This window comes from Poecile atricapillus, chromosome 28 (assembly GCF_030490865.1).
Source record: "Poecile atricapillus isolate bPoeAtr1 chromosome 28, bPoeAtr1.hap1, whole genome shotgun sequence".
Classification (NCBI taxonomy): domain Eukaryota; kingdom Metazoa; phylum Chordata; class Aves; order Passeriformes; family Paridae; genus Poecile; species Poecile atricapillus.
The window spans coordinates 194470-217926 of NC_081276.1; the positions used below are offsets into that span (position 1 = coordinate 194470).

The window sequence follows — 23457 nt, forward strand, 5'->3', positions numbered from 1 at the left end:
CCTACTTTGCTAACTGATCTTCTCCCCAGCTAGAAGCTTTTTACAGCAGGAGACATGAGGTTGCTAAACCCATTAATTTCTCACATGCACCCACGTTTCTAATGTCTGGGGAGATCCAGCATTAAAAGTCCTCTGCGAGCCACTGGAATGAAGAGCACTTCATGAAGACACTGTAATTATTATGGGATTTAGAGGTGTGTGGAAATGATTCATGGAGACGTTTCCCAGCCAGCAGGCTCGTGAAGCCAGGTGAGCTCTTCCCTGGAATGTGAAGCATGCAGCATGGCAACTGTGAGAAACAGGTTTGGCAGGACGCTTTAAGCTGTTTGCAGCAGACAGCCTCTTCAGAGCCACATCCCTGCTTTGCTGATCTCCCTGCTGGATGCTCCGCTCTGCCACACTGGCCCTGCTGAGCTGGAGAGGATGGACACACTGCGCAGGAGCCTTTCTCGATGGAAGAGGTACCACATTAAGGTGCACCTGGCGGATGAGGACCTGATGATGCCCCTGACGGTCAGGCCCAGGGACACGGTGATGGACCTACGGGCTCTCTTGGTACGGGAGGGCATCACTTCGTGGAAGAAGACATTTTATTACAACTCCAGGCAGCTCGAGGAGCACGAGACTCTCAAAGAAGCCAATATTCAGAATGGTTCTGTCCTTCTCCTTGTCAGCAATAAAAGGTAGGCAAGGAGCACGTCTGCCGTGGGGGCGGTGCAAAGGAAGGGGAATGCTCGGTGAGTCTCAGGCCCTTGCAACACTTTCTTGTCAGGGTTTGCAGAATGCGGACCAGGAATTCAAATCCTGCCGTTTCCAGCAGGATTGAGACTGCAGGCTCTTCATATCCAGACATGCTGTGCTGTGAAATAAACAGTTCAGAGGAGGAAATCTGGTTGCTGCTGCCTGTCCTGTCTCTGGTCAGGTCTTGTTTTCATGGATATGTGGCAAGCACAGAGGGAGAGACAGGACAAGGAAAAGGGCAGGAGAGATTGTGTGACATGGGAGAGTGTTCTGGGAGTCTCTCACTTGTCCTTACCTGTTGTGCCTGTGTCTCTCTACTTTCTGCAGGTATTTGGGGGTGGCACAGTCCTGCTGTGACAGGAGAAGAGCTGTGAGCCACCAGCTTACAGCAAAACATGAGCAGTGCTGGAAAGGGATGGCAAGAGGCTGCAGGTGCCCAAAATGTGTCTGAATCACAGTAGAAAGTACAGTGAGACTAGAGACTCCCAGGAGAGCCGTTGCATGGGAGATCAATCACAGTAAGCACTATGTTCTAGTGGGGATGAAAGCTGAGATAATGGACCTTGGACTCACTGGCCCACAGGACAGTTTTGATTCAGTGTGGTGAATTTATGCCCACCTGCACTGTCTTTCCTAATGCCTGGTTGTTGCTGCCAGCATGATTAAATCTGTAAAGCATTTTAGGGATACTGGGTAGAAGAGGTATGTTGTGGACATGTTGTGTCTAATTCATCTTTCTAAATCCTGAGCCCTCTGAGTTATGTGTCTATGCTGATCAGTTTCATCTGCAGAAAAACCTACACTAAGAACTTCAGTTCCTGATTATATCCCACCTACTGGAATGGTCCTATTTTCCAGTCCAGAGGCAGCTTGAAATCTCACACAAAGAAGATTTAATAAAGCATTTCCTTTCAGAGCTCAGCAGACACAAGAGATTTCACATCACTCAGCTAACTGCAAACCCCAAGTCACCCACAGCCCATTCTCTGACATCTCATTTCAGTTCTCTGATTAACTTGGTTCAGCTCCTCCTTTTCACCTGTTTTTTAATGGCAGAAACACTTTTATTTGTTGTTATTTCCAGTATTTATTTTCCTAATTTTTACAGTGTGAATTTTTGAGAGTAAAAAAGGATTTGGAGGATCTGAGCTGATGGAGTTGATGCTTGTTTGGTAGATACTTGGTTTCCATAGCGTGCTGTGCACCTTTCCACATGCTGCAGAAGTGGGGTGTAACTGCAGCAATGAACACTCACTAGGAGATCCTGCCCCAGCGTGCTCAGTTCTGAGGGCCCAGCTGAAGTCACTAGCCATTTTTGAAAATCTAGAGCCTGTTGCTCAAAGTCCCAGCTCAGTTTTTGTGAGTACATTAAAAAGGGAGTGGGAATTCTAATATTTTTTTCCCTTGGATATTCTGAAAACCTTCCTGGTTCCTAAACAAGCACCTTTGGCCAATTTCATACTGCTTTTTCCAGGTCTGGGTGCAATGTGGGGAGTGTCCAGTCTCTACCTAAAGTCATGTCTCCTTGATTTTTTTGACTTAAAGGGTTATTGGGTTGTGCCAACCTCACCCACTCCCAAAGGGGTTTTCTGTAGCATGTAAATGCCCAGATACTGGGGACACATTTCTCTAAAGGTTCATGGGTTGACTGAACTATGGTAGGAAAGTTCCCTTAGATATTTCTGAGATGTGCTTGTGTGTGGCTAGGCAGTCACCCCCCTGCGTGGGACAGTCTTGGGCTGAGGGCAGGTTGTGACTCAGCACCTTGCCAGGTCTTCAGCACAGAGAGGTTTTAGAGGGTTTTAGATGCCTGTCTCTCGCTGCCACTGGGATTTAGGAAATACAGAGGGAGAAGGCTGTATTGTAGCTGAGATTACAGTACCTATTTGAGTCTTAAGATTACTCAGACAGTTCTTTAGGTATTATAAATCCATGTTGCACCGATCGTGTCTTTGGAAATACACTGGCCTGTATCAGCTGGGCAACAGTGAATAACCATAGGGGCTATAACAAGAGTAGCCCATGCAGTGTTGGGACTGTTGAGGAGCCACAGGAGCAGAGAGGATAGTGAAAACATAGTGCTGCATTTGGCCAGCAGTCTTAAGGAGTTAAGAGTTGGTTTTAATGTTTCACTAGCTCAGTGAAGTATGAACCCTCCCCATCAAAGGCAAGCTTCTACTTCTTCAGTTCCCCCTGAAAATCTTAATGTCTCCTACTTACTCGTATGTACTGAGGTACCAGGCAAACAGAGCGCTATTAATTCCAAAAGTGGAGTTGCTGTGGTTGCCAAGGTCTGCAGCTTAGTGTCGTGCCTATAAATATTAATGGTCACTCTGCATGCTGTGTGTTCCTGCAATGGGCTCACAGGACAGTTTGCTTTGAACCAGAGAAAACATGAAAATGACCCTATTTTTCATCTTCCCCTCCCCACTTAATGCCTTTGTAGATAATTGGCATTTAGCAAAGGCCAAGTCAGCATTTCCACTTCTTGTTCATATTTTCTGGGGTTTGTAACATAGTCATAAAAATTCACTTAAGGCGGCAGCTTGTCAGGAAAGGGATCAGCATACCAGCTAATGCTAAAAATTTATTTAGACCTTAATGTTTAAAAGTTTGTACAAGACATTTTGGAGATCAGTCAACATGACCTCTCACCCTGGCAAAACACATGGGCTGGCCAGAACTGTGAATATCACATCCACCTAGGATGCAATTCCCCCTTGTGCAGAGCCTGTTAATCACATTACTGCTGTGCTGACTGAAATTGCAGTCCTCTTGCAGTAGAGGCTGAGCAAAGAACTTGCTGAAAAACAGTTTCTGCCCTAGAGAATGACATGTTACAATAACATGGTTTGCCACTGGGTAAAACAAGCAAAACAAGGGTTGAAAAGGGAATGAGCAAGCAGAGAAATGCCCCAGCTCAGTGGCCATGAGCCAGCATGTGGTGTTCAAGCCATCAGTGTCTAACAGGAGATCAGCAAAGGGTCTTGGCATGAGCAGAACAGCCACCCAGCGTGGATGCAAAAGCATCCACGGGCATGCAATAGGTTGTCCCATACGCCCAAGGCGTGATCAGTCCTGGCACTGTGGACCACGCCATGGCAGAACCCGTTTGGCTCGCTCTGGAGGCAGTGCAGGGCCCCAGAGCCAGGGAGGTGCTCAGCTGGTCTGGTGGTGACGTGGGAGTTCCTGAAACTGGCACGACTCTTCCTGAATTTTGTCTGCCGCAGTGAGCTGCCCGGAAGCTCTTTGCTGGCTGTGTGCAGTGGAGCACCAGTCAACGAGACCACCCGTGGGGCAGTGAGCAGCAGTGCTGGATAGTGGGCATATGGAATTAGCTGCTCCTTGCTGATCATTTGTTGGCTGTGTTTCGATGTTCAGTGGGAGATGGAGGAATATTGCCTTGAACTGATGAATCCCGTACTTAACCCATGAACTATTTCAAATAGAGGATGTCAGTGGTAGATCCAGAGCAATCCCTAGACATGCCCAGTGTGCCTGTCACTGCCTGTTCCTAGGGATGTACAGCTCCAGCTGGATCTGTGTGTGGTCTAAGTGCAAGCACATTGACAGAGCCTTTGGTCTTGGTTCCAGGCTCCTCTCCTGTGCAGTCTCCTCTAGCAGCCACCCAGGCAAAGTCTGTGCTGATAAATTAAGCAGTTCCTGGACTTCCCTCTGTTACAATGCTGGAGTATTACACTGCAATTTTTTTGGCTCAGTCCAGGTGCATTTCAGGAGCCAGCATGGGCCAGGGACTGCTCCTTATGGGATGCCTGAATGTGCCCATGCAGGTTTGGGAAGTAACAATTTAATAGAAAACCTTGTCTATTCTATGCAGGCTGTCCTCTAAATGCAGGAGAATGGTCCACATTTGATTTACTGGCACAGACTCAGCCACAGGACATGGGCCCCTTCAGTCTTTTGGAAGCTGTGGTTCATTGAGGCCATGCAGCTTTTCTCATCACATATGGCTTGCCTGGAGAATGGAGTTCAGGAAGTCATTGGTGAATAGGTTAAATAAAGTAGACGACAGCACTGAGTTCAGCAGAAGTCTGTTACCTGGAATCTATTGGTGTTGATTTTTTGGCCTGGAGCCACCTGGAAGCATCTATCTCAGGGCATTAGCTCAGTTACCATAACAACTCATCTAGGAACAACTCCTGACAGCTCCAAGAGCAGACCAAGGTCCCATGCTGTATACTGTAGCCACTCTTGGGTCAAAATAAGCGTGTCCAGGTTCCTCCCTCTCCTGCAATCCAGCCTCAGTGTCCCTTGTGACTGCCAGTCCTTATATAAGCTTTGACATGCTTGGGAACCTGTTTTATTCTTCAGAGGCTGCTCAGTCTAGTTTTCCAAAGGTCCATCCACTCAAGGGTGGATATTTTACCTCCTGCCAGAACAACAAACCCACCCATTGCATTCCCTTCTTGACATTCAATTTACAGTGTCTGATTTTTTGAAACTATGAATGAAAACTATGACTGAGCCACTTGCACAAGGTCCAGTTTAGCTGATGCTAAACTCCTGCCTACATTTGACTCCATGATGACATAAAGACCAATGACAGGCACTTGGCAGTGGCTCACTCCACGCTCACATCACTATCCTATCACCCCTGCTCACTGTCACCGGAATTGCCTGGCACACAGTCACCTAGCACAGCAGGTGATGTTGGACCTCTAGAAACAACAACAAAAAAACGGGATCTACACATCCTGAAAGCTCAGACCTGAAGTAAGTTCTTTACTCTGAGTTTCCGTGTAGTTTTGTGATGCCTGCTCTTTGCACTGACCCTCCCACTCCTGCAGTTGCTCAGCCATTACTCCTCAGCATGGAGGGGACACTTCACCCCTGGATGGGGGTGAAGAACTTCCACAGTCCTGCCCTGTTAAGCTGAGGCCTAGCAGTGGGCTCTGAGGCATCTAACAGTAGGATAATGATCCTTTAAATAGCACTGGGAGTCTCTCTTCTCAGGGAGAACTAATTAAGCTCTTCAGTACATGCTTAGACATATGCTGACCTGGTATGGCCTTAACAGGTCCCTTCCACCTACCAGATAAATGATACTGGCTTAAAAATATCCTCCTGGAGATGTGTTACTGAGGCAACAGCCAGGTGGGGGGGCTGCTACATCTCAGTGGTTGAAGGCAGTATTTATGTGTATTACTCACAGGCCAGGCTCTCTGCTGGTGTACTGAGTTAAGTGATTTTTAAGTTCTGAAAGCACTGGTGCAGTTACCTCTGCTGACACCACACAGCACACAGGCCAGACAGTCACACCTGTATTTAGCTCATTTACTTATTGTTCAGCCCAAGAAGCTCATTTAACAAAAACACAGGGTTGCATCGATAGAGAATGTGGTCTACAGGATTTGAATTCCTCCCTGTGCAGTTGCATGGGATTGCAGTAGAAGAAACTGAGTTAATATGTCCCCTGGGGGTCTGTCCTGGCTCTAGGCAAAGAATTAATGAATGAGAAGTATATCCTAAAGTAGATTTCTTTCTGGTATGATACAGCCCAGCTTCCTGGACTGTAGTTGTCCTGATTTATATCAGGTGAAGATTTTGCCCAGTTGGGATAAATCCCCACTCCTGTGTCATGGTGTTTTATGGAACAGATGCGCTACAGAGTGGGCCCACAGCAAACCCTTGGCTATCAAAATTCCCTGAAATTTCAAGTGAAGAAGAAAGTGCTGAAATATGAATCCTGTTCTGGGTTTTACAGGAAACCAAATCAACCAATGACTGATATCAGCCTTACTAGACTGATCCTTTGCTAGAACACAGCAAAAACTTCCACCCCATAGACTTCAAATTTCTCTAAGACCTGATAAAACATTTGCAGCACAGGCTGATTCTTCTCAATTGAAAACGTAATTGCAAACAGCAATTTGCAGGAGTCAAAAGACTCAGTCCTGCTTTTACTGGCTCACCTGGGTAGGGTGACTGCCTGGTAGAGTTGCTGTGGGCCATGAGAGCCTTAGTTGCAGTCCAAGGTGGGATAATGAGTTCTCCAAGCAAATCCCAGCACCAAAGAGGCTACAAACTGCTACCCCTACAAACTTGGAAGAGCTTTAGGCTCTGTTCTGGAGACCCCAGGGGATAGCACTGGGTGATTTCTAAGGGTTTTCAGAAGAGCAACTTAGAAAATAATTCTACTTTTGCTAAGTTTAGGCCTTCTATGGAGGGTCTGGACCCTTGTCAGAAAATGATGATGGACCCACAACCCCAGAAAGCCGCCATTTAGTGCTAATGCCTGAGGGTGAATGTGTTGAGAGCAATTCAAGCTCTGACTTACTGCAAACATTCTCAAAGTGCTCCTAAAGCTATAGATTGCCCTCATTCTAAGGTGTAAAATGGATTTCCAGGAGCAGGCACGAAAGAGGAAGAGCCTTGCTTATGAGAAAAAGACAGTTGTGGATTATCTGAAGGAGGGTGAAGGCATCTGTGGATGGATGAACAGGTTTGAAACCCTGCAAGTGGCTTATTCTGGGTTATATAGTGTGACTGAAGAACAAAACCAGTCAGAGGATGAGGTTTACAGTCTCCACACGTCAGGGTCAGTGCCTGCTTGGTCAAATGCCATTTTTGTTTGCTTCTCTATAGTGCTCCAAGTATTCGCCTCTTTCTTATTCAGATAATGCCAAAGAGCACAGCCAAAGCCATGAGAGACGGGGAGTGTGAGAAGGGCTGAAGGAAAGCAGATGGAAGAGAGCTTGCCCAAGGAAAGGCAGTCTGGCCACCAGTGTTGGTAAGTCCCTCCCTGCATGCCAGCTCAAGGACTGTTCAGAAAGCAGCTCCAAGTGTTTTCAGCATGGTGCCCTTGAATAATTAACCCAAACAAAACAACAAATAGTGTTTCCTCATCAGCACTCCATGTGGTCCCAGCTGCCAATGGAGGAGGGTAGTAAGACTGACTCAGCTCCTGAGCGTAATGAATCAGTGAAATGCACAGGAAAGGGGATTTCTGCCTGGGTAATGGAGCAAGAAGGAGATGAGGTAGACTTTGCTTAGGGCCCTAGATGGGGACATGGGACATCTGAGCCTCCTTCTGACTTGTTCTCAGGATTCTGCAGGAAGTTGCTGGTCTTGGCTTTTGTTTTCCTACATGTAAGTGTGAGATAATTATTTTTCCCTTTCACCCTGTCCATCCAGCTGTAAATGACTCAGGTTAGGACTGTCTGGGCTCAAGAATACTTTCTATACAGTGGAGCTCCATTTCCAGATTACAGACTCCGTACAGCAAATGATTGATAAGTGCACTAGAGACAGTCCTGGAGCTTGGCAGCCTCTGTATGTCCAAAGGACAGGAACTGGTTGGTCTCTGTTACAGCAAGCACCTCACCTGATCTCAGGGACCCACAAGTTCACCAAAACTGCCTCATTCTGGAGCCAGGGTTTATATGGCAATGAGTCTCCTTGTGTTCTTATAAGTGCAGCTGATCCCCTGCTTTACCCTGCTCCAATAACTTTTGAACCAAAAATTCAACCCAATTTGATGGGAAGAGAGAGGTCTTATAGACCCAAATTTCCTGCAATTTTCATGAACAAACAGCAGCTGGATAGAAGAGAGACATTTAAGTTAATATTCTGTTGAAGGAAAGGTAATTACACCCCTTGCTCCCTGCCTGTTTTGGGATGCAGCAGCCAGGTGACTAGATGGCATTTAGATATGACTGGTCAATCAGTTCCTGCCTGGTTTCAAACCATCCCCTGGACTTGCTGCCCCTTCCCTGCAATGCAAGAAGCTGCTGGAACAGCCAAGGATTTTGCTGGGAAGTTCTGGAGGGTATCAGGTGCCCTGAGGATATTGCAGTAAGCTGGGAGCACCAAGAAAAGAAGAAATAAAAAGCAGTTGTAATACAAATCAGAGGAAGAACAGGTTTCACCAGTTCCTTACACACAGAACAACTTGAGTTTTAGATTCAAACTTATTTTCAGGAAAAGAAATGGATGTTTCACTAATCTCTACAGTATTTTCCCGAGAAAATTCCAGTGACTGGCAACTCTCATCAAATGCCCCAAATTTGCATTGTCTGGTTTTTTTGGCCATGAGAAAACACTTGATTCTTTTTTCCCAATGCAATTATTTGACAAAATGAAAATAGAATTTTTCATTTTCCCAAAGAACAAAAATATTCCCCTGTAACATACTTAGACTTTGCACAGAAAGAGATTCTAAGACAAAAACATGAATACAGTCACAGCTGAACATCTCTCAGTCCAAGCAACTGGGATGGACAGAGTGGGATGGGACCAAGTGTGGGAAGAGGGGATGTGAGTTTTCCAAGGTCAACCAACGAGGCAGGTGCTTGAGGAGAGCTGGTGCTGTTGGGTCAGCAGTTCTGCCACTTGGCCATGCGGCGCCTCTGCGTGTCTGTCTATCCTGAAATAATTAATTTCTTGGAGCAGAGCCAGTACTTTCCTGAGTGCTTGGAAAGTGCCTCACACAGCCCTGGGTGTAGTCATAAATAATAATTAAAATTATAATAATAATATTGAAGTGGATGTGTGCCACTGGAGGTGGGACACACCGCACAACAGAGTCCTAAATCTATGCCCCTTATCTAGTAAAAGGTACAGTTTGCTTCACAAAGCCTGGGAGACAGGATTTGCTTCCTTGGGCTTGATAATCACAGTCTTTAGCTCTGCAAAAGGCAAACTGACCTGAGCTGAATTAGGTCCAGTATCTACTCTAACACCTCCTGCCTGTAGCTGGCAGTTCTGGTCAGCTCTGGAGGCTTTTTGCAGCTCAGGGGGATATCTGGAAAGACTAAATTAACTGTGGTGGTGTGGGGAGCTGCCTGGACTAATGTTTTCTTCAGAGATAGGCTTTGATTGACACTTCAAATCTGCCTGACAATCTTTTATTCTAAGCGCAGTTGCTGCCTTTCTTCAGAGCAGGAAGAGCTGGTTTGATGCATCTTATCACATGGGAAAAAGTAGGAAAAACCCCACAAACCACCTAGAAAGAGCCACAGGACCAGCATAAAAAGAGGTAAAACTAACTGGATCTATTTGAGACTGATCTATTCTGCTTTTTTCCTGTGTGCCACGATCCAATGCAAGACACTTGAGAACAGGGGCTGTGCTCTGAGGAACAAGAACTGACTGTTTTTCTTCTTTGTTTGCCTGTTCATTGTGTTGTTGTTTCCTGCAATAGATTTGTTTAGGACTTTGCTGATATGTCATATTAGTGATGAGAGAATCATGGAATACCCTGAGCTGGAATGGACCCACAGGGATCATCAGTGCAGCCCCTGGCCCTGCACAGACACCCCAACAATCCCACCCTGTGCCTGGCAGCGCTTGTCCAGATGCTCCTGGAGCTCTGGCAGCCTCGGGGCTGTGCCCATTCCCGGGCAGTGCCAGCAGCCTCTGGGGGAAGAACCTTCCCCAACATCCAATCTAAGCCCCCCTGGCACAGCTCCAGCCGTTCCCTAACATTTCCAGTCCCAGTGCTGGGAAGAGAGAGGGATAACCTCTTTTACTCAGTTGTTTTAAACTGCCTGTTCTACTTGTCCTCCCCATGCTGCCTCTCACTCCTAGTTGCAGGTATCCTTAATGCTTGCTGTGTGGTGGGATCACACCACTCAGCTGCAGTCAGAACTTTTATAGTGTAATTTAGACACTGGGGGTTTACCTGAGTCTGGCCAAGAAGGCTGGACCACCAAATGGGCAGAGGGATGCTTCAAATCCTCTTCTGGACACACCTAGGGAAAAATGTCTTTTATTTGAGATGTCTTGTCTCCCTTGCTTTTCTAGGTCCTTCAAAACCAGGCTCTTCAGAGTTTTGCCTTTCTGCAAAAGGCAAACTGACCTGAGCTGGATTAGTTCCAGGATCTACTCTAATACCTCCTGCCAGTAGCTGGCAGCTCGGGTCAGCTCTGGAAGGCAGGGGATATCTTTAAAGACTAAATTAACTGTGGTAGTGTGGGGAGTTGCCTGGATACCAGAAAATATGCTGACAGGAAGAACTACTGTGAAATTGATGTTTCCCTTGTTGTCTGTGAACACAGGTGTGGACAAGACCAAGGACCAGCACTGGAAGGTGTGTTAGGTCTTGAGTGTATTGCAAGATGGAAAAGTTTGCAACTTCACAGTGCTGCTCTGTGGATGGGACTGCTGGTTTTTGGGACTATGTATCTTCAGGATCCTGCTGCTGATGGAGCATCATCGACAGGATTATCCCAAGCACTGCTGTTTACCTCTGCCTTGGAGCTTCAGCCAGGCCTTTCCAGCAGCTTCTTCTCTTGAGCTTCATGAGCAGAAGACAAGCCCAGGCAGGTCATCTCCACCTGTGACTGTGCTCTAGTCAGGCAGCTCAGGCTGAGGCACGTTTCAGTGGCTCCTTGGTGCTTCTCCTGTACCTGAGACATGCATGCATCAAATGTTTCAGTTTACAGGGCAATCAACCTGGCAGCTTTCCTCGCTAAATTTACTTTTTTGAGTTACATCAGTGCTGTATCCAGAGGGAATGGAGGAACAGATGCAGCTTGTGAAGTCTGGCTTTAATTCACCCTCCTCATTTAATTTCCTGCCCAGCCTACTAATCAGTGAGTCTGCACTAGTGGCTTTGGGAATACCAAGGTTTTTCCACATCCAGAAGAATTCAATACAGTGGATGAACTCTCAGGGTCTCAAGCAGGTTGTCACTCTGCTTTGAGACCACTTCATTATGGATTTCCCTCCCCCAGAAGCACTTGCAGACATTCTCCAGCTCATGGCAGCTGCACCTCATATCCTTGCAGGGCCCGCTGGTGCAGGGAAGTTGTGTCACATTATCCTCGCTCAGCCTGTGTGGCATTCCCTCCTGGAAGTGCTTTCCTTCAAGGTTTTCAGCCCCAGGCCTTGATTTTCAGGGCCACACACTTCTTTCTGGGGCTGTGCCCAGGGCAGCTCTGCCGTGCTGGCAGATGCACTGCTGGGGCCATTTGGGCCTTGTCACCTCCCAGGGCTTCCAGGGGCACCAGCAGAGCCTGGCAGGGGCTCCTTCATCCCTCACAGGGCCCTGAGAGTGTCACTTCCAGGTACTCCTTCTCCAAGGACACTGGCACCATCTCAGCCCAGTGGTGCTTTCAGGCACTGCCTCAGATATTCAGGGCTGTCAAGAAGTGCTAGTGAAAAGGTTTCTGGCACTTTTGCTTTGTTTAAGCAGACTTCCTCTGTACTGGGTTTTTTTAGGCTCCTGTTAATTCCAGGCAGTGCTGCTCTGTTGTTTAATCAGCCGGTGTCAAAGCTCTGGGACACAGGAAGGCTGCCTTTGCCTGGTAGTACCTATTTTGTGACACAACTGCTTTACCTCAGGTATTATAATCTGTACCAGATTGCTCTTTGCCTGCTAAAATGGACAGTTCAGATCCAGTTGTAATGCAAATTGCACAGTAGAATAAAAGCCTGTGGGGAACAAAATCCCAAATAAGTAGTTATGTCAGCCTTTGTTATGGCCTGATGGCTTCAGCTCTGCTCGTGCTATGTGAAGGATCAAGAGGAGAGAATCTCTTGTGCCTTTGTGCTTTATAGGCAGGAGCTCGATGTAAGGCTGCCTTTAGGCACTGGCGGCCCTGATTGTGTGTGTGTGTGTGTGTGTGTGTGTGTAAACCTAACAGACAGATTACACCCACGCTGGAAATTTGATGATTGCCTTGTTTTTTTCAAGGCTCTGTTTTATATACTTCGGGCCAAACCCATGGGGTAATTGCCAGTCTCTGCACAGGGGCTGAGATGACATGATGTGAGAGAAGCATAGAGATGCTGAAATTTCAATCTGCCTCATAATGTGCTCTTAATCCTGATAGCCTTGTAATTGTGATGCTGTCACTGGTGCCATTGCAGTTGTTCTTGTCACTGTTTTCCCATGTTTGGTGCTAAATATTGCAAATGTAGAGAAATATTTAGATTTATAAAGGAATCTAAATTTACAGAGGAAATAAACACACAGGAGCCTGAAAAGTCAAATGGAAGAGGTATGTTTTCATTTCAAATGGCAAGTCATAGCAATGTAAAGCGATATTTTGTTGATACAGCTGCTCTTACTGCTTTGCTTTTCCCCAGGCCATGGGTAACAAAGAATGAAGATGAATATTTTCTCATCCTTGAGAACTGAGGTGGGAATATGTGTGTTCATAAGGTGTTGGAGCTGGCAGTCAGGAGGTCAGTGTTGTAAGGGTTACCTGAGCTCGTGCACTACTGGTGAGATCCAAAGTGAGAACAATGCCTGTTCATATCTCATGGAAATGGTGGCTTCCAGAAGAAGGAACAAGCATGAGAGGTGGTGAAGCCAGATGGATGAGCTGGGTTCAAAGTCCTTCTAGAAGCTATGGCAACATAACTTATATATCTACTCAGAAAAGCCTTTGCAACTACCATAAATGACTTCAAGTGGCCTTATTTTCCTGCTAGCAGTGAAATAAGCAGCTTCAATGAGGAGGAGTAAATCCACTTCATTACACATGGTGCTAGGAATAACACTCTTATTACTAATAACCCAATCTATTACTGGTAGTGTGGCTGCTGAAACAAGCAGTCTTATCTGCCAGGGAACAACTGTACTGCTCCAAAATTTTGAATGACAGTGGAACAAGGGGAGTCAGATGGGCCTCAAGGGAGGAAACTCAGTAGGAAAAGAAGTCAACATGGAGCATTTTGGTTGTAAACAACATCTGTGACAAATTGAATGTACCAGGGCCAGTCTATCTTTTGAGGAGGATTTATGCCTTTCCTAAGGCCATCCTTGGTGTTTGTATGTCAGGTCACGAGGTGATGGAGATGTTGGCTTATTGGCTGATCTTCTGGAGGAAAGAGGGGCTTCAAGACCTTGGATGTGCAAAGCAGCTCAAGCTCAGGGCTTCAGTCCAGGATTGGGGTAAAATTTCTTCATTGAAATCAATGGCAAAGTACCTGATCACTACAGCAGAAGTGTTCTCACACAGCAGTGCCCTGGGAAATTCTCTTTTCTCCTGGGAGATTCTGTTCTTATTTATGCAATTATAAATTCATTGTAGCTCTGTTTGAAACAACCATTTTCGTCCGATGCAAATAAGATCAAGATCTGGCCCAGGCTGCTTTCGTACACAATGGAAACTGACTGAATTATGGAAAACAGGAAACAAATCTAATGTAAATCTGAATGGAAATATCATGCTCTCTGTTACATCAGAATAAATTGGAAGGAAGTCTGTTGATTCTAGTGGAATTCATCTGGATTTACACCAGACTGTGTCTCAGCATTTGTCAGCTGGCTGCACACAACTCAAAACATCAAAACTCAACATCAAAACTCAAACCATTCCACCTCATCTGAATAGGTTTGAACATTTTCTCCCTTTTCCTTTATATTTAAGCAGTTGCCTCTGCAACCTGATGGGCAATTAGCCTTTTCAAACAAATAAACCCCTGCAAACAGGCATCAACAAATAAACCTTGCTCTCACTATCGTTTGCAGTGAGAATAGATGATGAAAATGAAGTACTGAGCTTGGGTTTAGAGTCACTTAAACTTGCTCCTGCTCCTCTGTGTTCATACTTTAGAGCAGTAGGATTGATTGTCCACAGGGGACAGATCTTGACAAAACCATTCTGATTTCCCCAAAGGATGGAAATCCCAAAGGCAAATTCATTGCCTTCTCGCTGGCACTGGGAAGGGCCAGCAGCTTCCTAGGATGCACAGGATTTACCCTTCAGTAGATCAGCAAAATATTGTCATTCTTTCGCTCTTGCTGTCTTCAGGAAGATGGTCAGAATGGAGCCAAAACCCTCCCCAATGGAACTAATAAGGAATCAAATGAATTTATTAGGGAATTGTCACACTCTGATTCCACAGGCAAGTTCCTGCGCAGGGGAATGTGGGAACCTGTGGGTACTTTTCATGGGAAAGCAAGAGGGTTAATTAATGCCTGAGCAACAAATTTGACTCCCTGAGTGAAAGTCACTGGAAAAACACAATATCTGAGCAAGAGCATAGCCACGTCTACCCTTCCCTTGATTCTTGTATACCCCAGCTTCTTACTTAATTCTGTTTTTAGTCTGTGCTCATGTTTCTCTTCAGATAATTAGTAAAATGCATCTTAATTAAAACAAGAGGAGGAGAAGAAGACAGAAACAAATGAAAGTCCTAAGTCAGTGGGATTTAGGGAGGGGCAAAGCCAGTATTCAAATACAAATCTTGAGGCAAACATGATAATAACAGTTATGGAAAGTGCATCAAAGGTAAAGAGTTTTCTGAAAATGGGGTAACTTTCTGAAGAAAAGGGCTGGCTACAGCCTGATGTCCAAGTACCACAGAGACTGACCTGAAATCAGTTTCATGGGGAGAAGAGCTGGGGGAGCTGTGTGGTCAGCATTCTTTGTTTTCCCTTGTCACTAATTTTCTGTGTGAACCTCAGAAAATTAACTGGGCAAGATTTTCACAAGTGGCCCCTGTCTGTAGTTGCTATGATGTGTAGATGTTCAGCCTGAGATGTACCCAATCACCCTTTGCTGCACCAGTAGCAACAGAACACACGTGGATCTCAACCACAGGATCTGAATGTGCCAGCCACTCCCTCTCAGAATCCTTATGTTCCCATCTGTAAATTGATAAAATAAATACTTTCCTGATTTTATAAAACTATTAAAGGCTCTCTAATGAAACAGAGGCTTTTGAAAGACCTGGGATTATTATGACTTACTTTTGTTTAGGCTTATTCCTAAGCCTATGTTAAAGGCCAGGTTGGATGGGGCTCCAAACAGCCTGGTCTAGTAAGAAGCATTCCTGCCTATGGCAGGTGCTTGGAACTGAATGATCTTTAAGGTCCCTTCAAACCCAAAACATTCTGTGATTCTATGATTCCTGCAGGTGAGCTCTGCCTAATTTGTGAGAGCTTTCTCACTGCTGCAGACTCTGTAGAATGCAATGTGTTTGCTGTCTTGTTTCTCAGTCCTTCACAGCATAACCTGGAATAAATACCCACAGCCAGGATGCACCTGCCAGTGGTGTTGATACACAAACAGGAGCTCCAGCTAACTCATTATCACAGCCTCTATAACTCTGTTTGCCATGTACCACAGGCTTATTCCATCCATGCCAGTGAAGTTGGCATGTGTGAACTTGGAAGCAAAGAGAGAGCATTAATGAGAAGAAGCTGGGTCTCAGCCCAGTCCCTGCTCTCTGAAGGACTGCACCATATGCAGTCATAGAATCATAGAATCCTGGAATGTCCTGAGTTGGAAGGGACCCACAAGATCATCGAGTGCAGCCCCTGGCCCTGCCCAGACCCCCCAAGAACCCCACCCTGAGCATCCCTGAGAGCGCTGTCCAAACGCTCCTGGAGCTCTGGCAGCCTTGGGGCCGGGCCCATTCCCTGGGGAGCCTGGGCAGTGCCAGCACCCTCGGGGGGAAGAACCTTGCCCTGAGATCCATCCCAAGCCCTGGCACAGCTCCAGCCCTTCCTGGGCTCCTGTCCCTGGCCCAGAGCAGAGCTCAGCCCCTGCCCCTCCGCCTCCCCTCGGGAGGAGCTGCAGCCCCCGAGGAGCCTCCCCTCAGTCTCCTCTGCTCCAGAGGGCTTGCACTAGACTGCAAATACTTGTAATCCTACAATAGGGAACCAGCTAAAGTAAATTTTCCAACCTCCTTAGAGAGTCTCAGCTGCATCACTGGTCTTTACTCACTGCCTGTAAATGATTCAAGTGCACACGAGAATAAAGCTGATATTGAGGTGGATGTAATGGAGCCACCAAATAGTCAAGAAAGAATCACAATTGCAGAGACATTTTCTGTTCCAGCAATACACAAGGATGTGGGGAAGTTTTTTGCATTTATAGGAGTAAAACTCTTTAGGCAAGGACCTTGAAAGGGGGAATAATTATAATTTACTTTTCACACCATACAGTGGGGAATCAGGCCCAAGCTTGTAGCTACAAGCTTTAGCTAGAAACGCTGTGTAAGGACTGTGCTGTACAGTCAGTACAGAAATTTGGTACAGTCTCAGTACAGAGATTTACTGAATCACATTGATTTCAGAACTGCCTTCCTCAGAGAATGGCACTGTTTTATTCCAGTATGGTTGTGAGACCCTACACTTGATTCTGATCTTATATTTTGAAAAATTGAGTGATTTTTGGTGGGTATATGCCTGACTTACCTGCATATGCATGTAATGTGCCTTCAAGAGCTGACACAACTTTGATAAGATTCTTATTTAACTTATTCTTTTAATTAAACCCTATTATGTTGGGAAGAATTCTGTCCATTTCCTCACAGAGACACTGAGCTGAGTCTTACAGCAGGAATCAGGTTTGCCCATGATGGCAATAGAACAGGTTAGCCTGTAAACTCAGAGTAAATTTGCAAATTCCATTTGTTAAAAAGAAATGCATTAATGGATTCTGTGACTGATCTCCTGAAATGTCATTTGAATAGTTTTGACTGTGAGTTTGTTTTATTCCTGGGAAATTTCACAGTACAAAAAGACTTTTATTTTCCCTTCTTCATTTGCCAAGAATCTCTTTGGAAATTGTTTGTAATATAGACTGAGGTTTGGGCCTGATCTTAGCTCACATAAGCAGATGCATCTCTATTGACTTCTGTAGAAAGATTCTGATATACCGGAGCTGAGGATCAAGGACAAGAAAATGAAAGAAAGAAACTTCTAGGAATGAAGCTTTTTGACCAGGGGAGTAGTTGCTGCAGGAAACATGTAATCGCCTAAAAAAAAAAAAAAGAAAAACCAACCTAAAAAAACCACTATTTTTTCTAAAATTACAAGCTTATTCTTTGGGATATGAAGGTCTAGAACAAGTCTTCCTGACCCAGTGCTGTTCTTCCATTAATCCTTTTTTATGCTGTTAATTTGAGGCCTTTCCCACTGCTTTCCTGCTCTGCCTCCCAGGGCGTGTGCAGGAAATACTGGGTAGTTTGAATTAAAATATTCCACTGTGAAAAAAGTGAAAAAAAAATTAAAGTCTTTGCTGATAGCAAAGTGGAGAATGTGGTGCTGTGGAAGAGTCTGGATTATTTTAGATTATTTTAGTGCTTCTAAAAGTATATGCTCAAAAGCCAAATGCAGATAATGTTTTTGGATTGACATGTAACAGATGTGTTCGGATTAAGAAGAGACAGTGACACAAGGCAGAAGTGGGAGTAAGGAGAACAACTCATAGACTAATGAGAAATTAACATGGGCAAGAAAAGGAGAAAAAGAGGAAAAATTAGTTAACTGGAGCCTTGGTCTAGCCTGAGCTCATTAGCAAGTGCTCCAAGAGTTGTTCAGAAGGACTCCAGACATAAAGTCATGAGACAAGGCTGTATGACAATGAAGAGCATAGAGAAAGCACAATTCAGCGTTTAAGCCAGAATTTAAGCTCTGGATACATTTGGCCAGATCTACTCAGTTCTGGCTGCTTACAACTTCCTCTGAAGCTTTCAGTACAGTAAAAGGATGCTGGAAGAGAGGAGTCTCCTGCTGCCAAGCCACCACCATCACTGGGGAGGTGACTCTTTTGTAGTTTAATAGTGGGTTGTCAGTTCTCAGGCCTGTCAGTGCAGTGCCTTTCTCCCACGGCCAGGAGCTCATTTTGTGTATATGAAAGAGGACAGAGCTGCTTTTTCTCTTAAAAAGAGAGAAGAAATATTCCTCCTGACAGAATCCCAGTGAAGGCGCTGGACTATCAAATGCTGGGAGAATTCCCCAAAAACATTAATTGTGATTAATGCTGAAAGCAACACGAGCTACACTGGGAGATGACGCAGGAAAGGTGCCCTTGGTAGGGCTGGGCCATCCAACAGCTGCAGGTGCTTGAGGAAGGAACACTAGGCCAGAAGATGCTAGGAAGTGGCCTTTCCTATTCCAGCTTCTGGAAGCTCATGCTATTCCCAGCACTTCTGCTTCCCATTGCCGTTGACTGAATTATTGTTTCTATTTTCTGTCACTTTGAACAAGGGGAAAGGAGAGGAAGCTGGTCTACAAAGCTTTTTCCATTGTGCTTCCCTGTCTGTCTCTTCCTTACAAGTAGTTGTTTTTTCGTAGGAATAAAAGCAGAAGATAATTCCTTTAAGTGGCAATTGAGCTCCAGGTGGCCGTAGAAAGCTACAGCTTTCTCCAGCTCCTGCAAAGACACAGCTTGAGTCCCAGGTTTCCCTACTTCCCTAAACCAGGAGGGTTTTTTTCCTGGATTTGTTTTGTGCTTGGTGGTGATTATACTTGTCCAGGGTAGCCCAAAGTGATTGGAGCAGCAGGGAAAATGACAAGCTGAGGTTGCTCCATAAACTGGCTGTGCCCTTTTTCCAAAATGCACTAATTTCATAGAGTAGGGAACAGTTTAATCTCAATCCTGATTTGAACTCCTTGAGTTTCACCTGCAAAACCTCTGTTTTCCAAGCAGTGAGCCCAGTCCAATTTCCTTTTAGCCGAGCTGTGCTGGCAAGCCTTAGGAGGAGAATTCTGATCATGCTGGATGGAGTACTGAGGGCTGGTGGAGTAACACTTGTGTTCCAAGACTCCAAGTGAGTCTCATCTGTAGACTTGTGTGATGGCTTTGGCTCATTTGCTAATGAGGTTAATAAGAACACCTGTATCTGATAGGAAGGGGCTGTGCCTAGCTCTGATGATTGCTCAAGATGACACAGCAAGTCACTGGCAGAGCTGGCAGCCAGCAGAGCACAGCAGGGCAGAGTTCCATCTCCAGGTCTGAAGCCATCTCATCCCCCCTTTGGAGCAGGTGGATGGACATGGACATGGGCACAGGCGTGAGCTCGAGGAGATGGGTCATACACAGCCTGGTGCTGGGCTTGTGCAGGGTGCTGTTCTCCAGGAAATGTTCTCCACTATCAGTGAGGCCTGTGAACCTTGAAAGCTTCAGAGCCAACCCACACCTCTGCCTGCAAAGAAATGTGAGCCACTAACTGAGAGTCTCGCTTTCTCAGACAAGTGTACTATCGATGGCATCTGATAGCAGAATGTTACCTGGTTTTAATGATTTATCAGCCTGAATTGTGCACCATGGGTGACTGTAATGTTCTCTGATGTGGACAGGAGGATGGATTTACATCTCTCTCTGTTTGGTGTGCTAACAGAATCAGAATTAATATTTTGTCTTGCCTGGCTTATCTTAGCTAGTAGTAGCTATTATTTCACCTGCTCTGTTTCTCTTCCCCCTCTCCGTCACAACTGAAATAATTTTGAATTTGAGCTATACTTGAAGCAGGACTCACCTCAAATCAGATTTCCAATTCCTTGCCCACAGTCTGATCCCAACACTATCAATCTCCACCGAGTCCAGGCAAAGTCAGACACGTAATTGGATGGATCAAGCAGGAAGAACACATTTTGTGGGTGACTGCAGACACTTGCATGCAAACACACTTGACTTTGACACGCTGGTCAGCATGGGGAGGAGTAAGAGAGCACCTGCTTCACACCAGCCAGCACAACACGGGGTCCTGTGCCTCACACCACGGACATACAGTCCCTCATGAGGATCTTGGTTCATCCCTGGCAGTGTGTGCCAGAGGATCCTGTGCAGTCCTGCTGCATGGCTCAGCACTGTGTGTCTGGCCACTTTGGGCACTGTGTGGGTAAAAGCAAAGAGCATTTGATTACTCACAATGTGCTTTTCCTCTGCCCTTCCTTTTTCTGTGCTGTTCCCACTAGTGCTGAATTATAGTCACCATGACTGGTTCCTGCCTTCCAGTGTGATGTTAGATTCCATACATATTGCATTGTTTGCCTTCTTTATTTCCCTTTCTCCTCCCTGCTCATGGTTTTTTGTTTTTTCTTCATGTGTGGCATAAAAAGGCTGTTTGAAGAGAAGCTACCCAATCCAAATGAAAGAGAATGTTGCTTTTGGAAGATCCAACTGAAGCCTGAGCAGAACTGATAAAAAATTATGAATTAGCTGGAGATTTTTATCACTTCTTTTCTTTGTCCTTACTTTTTCTTGTGTTTTTTCTCCCCTTCCCTGTGTATTTTCTTAACCCTAATTAAAATGTGCTGGGCACAAAAGTGTAATGAAGAGTTGGACTCATTACTTTTGTTTATGGCAAAATCCAAGTGGAACAGAACTCTAAATGGGCTCTGGTTGAGTCCCATCTCCCTCCATAAAGAGTGTAATAAATATCAGCCACATTGATTTTCCTTCTCCTGAACCCTTCCTTTTTGTTCTGGTCTAAGTGCACTATGTTTTCCTTTGAGGTTCTTTTGCTCTAACTGTTCTATTATCTGTTGTTGTTGTTAATCTGTGTTGAGTGTATAATTGAGATCCTAAGAGGGAGGTTAAGAGAAACCCCCTCAGGAAGACATCTGACCTACATGAAGAAAGAGAAAAAATAAAATAAATAACCCAAGCCATTGAGGCCACCTGCTCCATTTACGTGGTTGAGCCCTTTCTTTCAGCAAGGACTTCCATCCACTCCAGGCTCAGCTCTCTTTCTGTAATTAGTCCTGTGTATGTTTTTAACTTCGACTTGATTTTTGCATTGATTTCTTTGCCTCGGGGGGACATTTACCTGTTCATTCCCTACATCTGATTTCCCCACAGCCTGCAGTTATCCACTGATCTGGTGTTATAAGCAGAGGTAGGATGTGACCTCTCTTCCCCTTTTCCTGCTGTGATTTAACCTGGCCCCAGTGACACAGGTACATGTTGGGGGTGATGTGGAAGCTGTCTCAAAGCACAAACGACAGCTACTTAATTCCTCTTGGGTTTTCCAGGGGATGAGGCACCCACACAACTGAAAGCTTCCCGAGAGACTGGGAAACCACGTTCATCCAACCTCAGGAATTGCTTCCATCCTCCTCCAGCCTCCAGATCTCGGCAGTCTCTGTCCTGAGCAGTTGAACTTCCTGTCCCCCTTGTTTGGCCACTGCTTCAGGGATGTTTTACAAATACATGGAATCTATTATTGCCCGCTTGCTGTACCAGTTCCCAAATCTCAGCAGATAAAGAGTTCTTAGTGTTTTCCTAATGTCTCTCTTCCTAATAGTTTATTAAAGGCCTAGGAGGCATGAGGGGGAAATGAGAATGTGACTCAGAAATCCCTGTCCTCAGCCACGTGCTTCCTTCACAATCTCATTTGTAACCAGACTATTAAAAGTGAATTATCTGAGCCAAGTGGCAACACTGAAATGGAAGGGCTGTGGGGAGGGAAGCAACAATTCCCTCTGGTGCCTCAGAGGCTTCATCTGCCCCTTTCTGCCCATATTGAACTGCTGTTACTACAGCAGGATGGTTGCCATTGACAGTTGCAGACATGGCTGGCTTGTTTTTCCCTCCAGACCTGGCTGAAAGTGTCCCTCTTGGCCGCACCGTGGGGATGTTTTCATGTGCTTGCCACGGAGCTGGAAAGAGGAGAGCGAAGTGCCCGTGTGGTGCCAGCTCTGCTCTGCCTGGAGAACGCCGTGACTGAGGCCCCGAGCTGACAGCTCCACTTGCCTCGTGTTTCTGTGGCATTGCCATCATGCCTACTTCCAGGGATGTCTGACAAACTGGAGAAAATTAGGATAAGGGATTATCAGGCATTAAGTGGTGCTGCTGAGCCAAACCTCCCACTCCACTCATTATGAGGAATCTGTTTTCTCGGGGGGACTGCTGTGATCCAATGGAGCAGGGTGAGGAGCTGCTGCATCTGGGCTTGTGTGAAGCAGCTGGGGCTCCTCCAGGTCCTGGCTTGTCTCTCAGTGAAGGCCAGCTCCTGTTTCTAGTGAAGCAATTTCCTGTTTCACATTAGGGGCTACATCAAGCCTTTAAGGAATTATATTCTGTTTCAGTTCATAGCTCAACCTCTCAGAAATTCCCTTTCGATCTCTCCTGTTCTGTTCAGGAATTGCTCTGAGTGTATATTGACTTTCCATGGAAAGTGGACATGACCAAGTGAAAACCCTTGCTGCTGAAGATTTTACAGGAGTAGTATTGACCTTCCCACAGATACTGAAGAGAAGAGAAAGTCCCGATTCTCTGTGAAACTAAACTAAAATTGTATTTGATGAGTTCTATAAAATGCTTATAGATTTATTTTTTTTCCTACTTTGGCTGAAACATCTTTTTTTTTTTTTTTTTTTTTTTTCCTCACAAAGGCCAGATGCAGAATATTTATGGAGGAGAAACTTTTTTCTTTGAAAAATATTTATACTGGCAAATCACTGAAAATTGGTGAACTCCCAGATGCATCTAAATAAATAACAGCAGAACTTTGGCTGCATTTGCAAAAAGCCCCCAGACATTGGATTTATGGGCTTCAGGTATAATTGGGATCTAAGTTAGGCTTACTGAATATTTACAGATTTTATATAGTTTCCAATGGAAGCTGTACCTGTGCAATCTTTTGGGGAGTAAATCCAGGTCACAGCCACTCCAAAACGAGCTCAACTCCTGTTTTTACTGGCAAGACTGATTGCTCTGGAGTGCCCTACTGTGGCCACAGGCTCACAGATCCTCCCAGAGATGTCACAGATTTTCCACTGGTGACATCAGTTCCTTCCTTGGGTGAAAAGCTGAGTTTCTGCACACTGGGAGAAAACAAATAGTTCAGGGTTAGACTGGATTTAGAGGGGTATGAGCTTCCAGGGGTTATTCACTTGCCAAACTTCACCTGGTGCTGGGCTGGGCAAAGAGCTGTTTCTGGTGCCCAGAGGGATCCCATGGCCTCTTATGCGCTTATAAAAAGGTGCAGAAAAATTGTAATTCTTCCTAAAAGCAGCTCATATCTCCTGTTCTTGTTGCTCCATGTCTCCTGTGGCTCATA

At 45.5% G+C, this 23457-nt stretch overlaps 1 protein-coding gene across 1 annotated transcript; it reads left to right on the top strand.

Annotated features, from left to right (window-relative positions):
* Window positions 1-412: 412 nt before the first annotated feature.
* Window positions 413-10891, top strand: TINCR (TINCR ubiquitin domain containing). Its single transcript, XM_058858816.1, has 4 exons — window positions 413-683; window positions 7379-7492; window positions 9624-9739; window positions 10761-10891. The coding sequence occupies exons 1-2, from the start codon at window positions 424-426 to the stop codon at window positions 7380-7382; spliced, it is 264 nt and encodes an 87-aa protein (XP_058714799.1). The 5' UTR covers window positions 413-423; the 3' UTR covers window positions 7383-7492; window positions 9624-9739; window positions 10761-10891.
* Window positions 10892-23457: the final 12566 nt, after the last annotated feature.

Bases quoted from the DNA above. Each gene is read 5' to 3' on its own strand.
- TINCR (XM_058858816.1), top strand. From the start codon at position 424: ATGGACACACTGCGCAGGAGCCTTTCTCGATGGAAGAGGTACCACATT.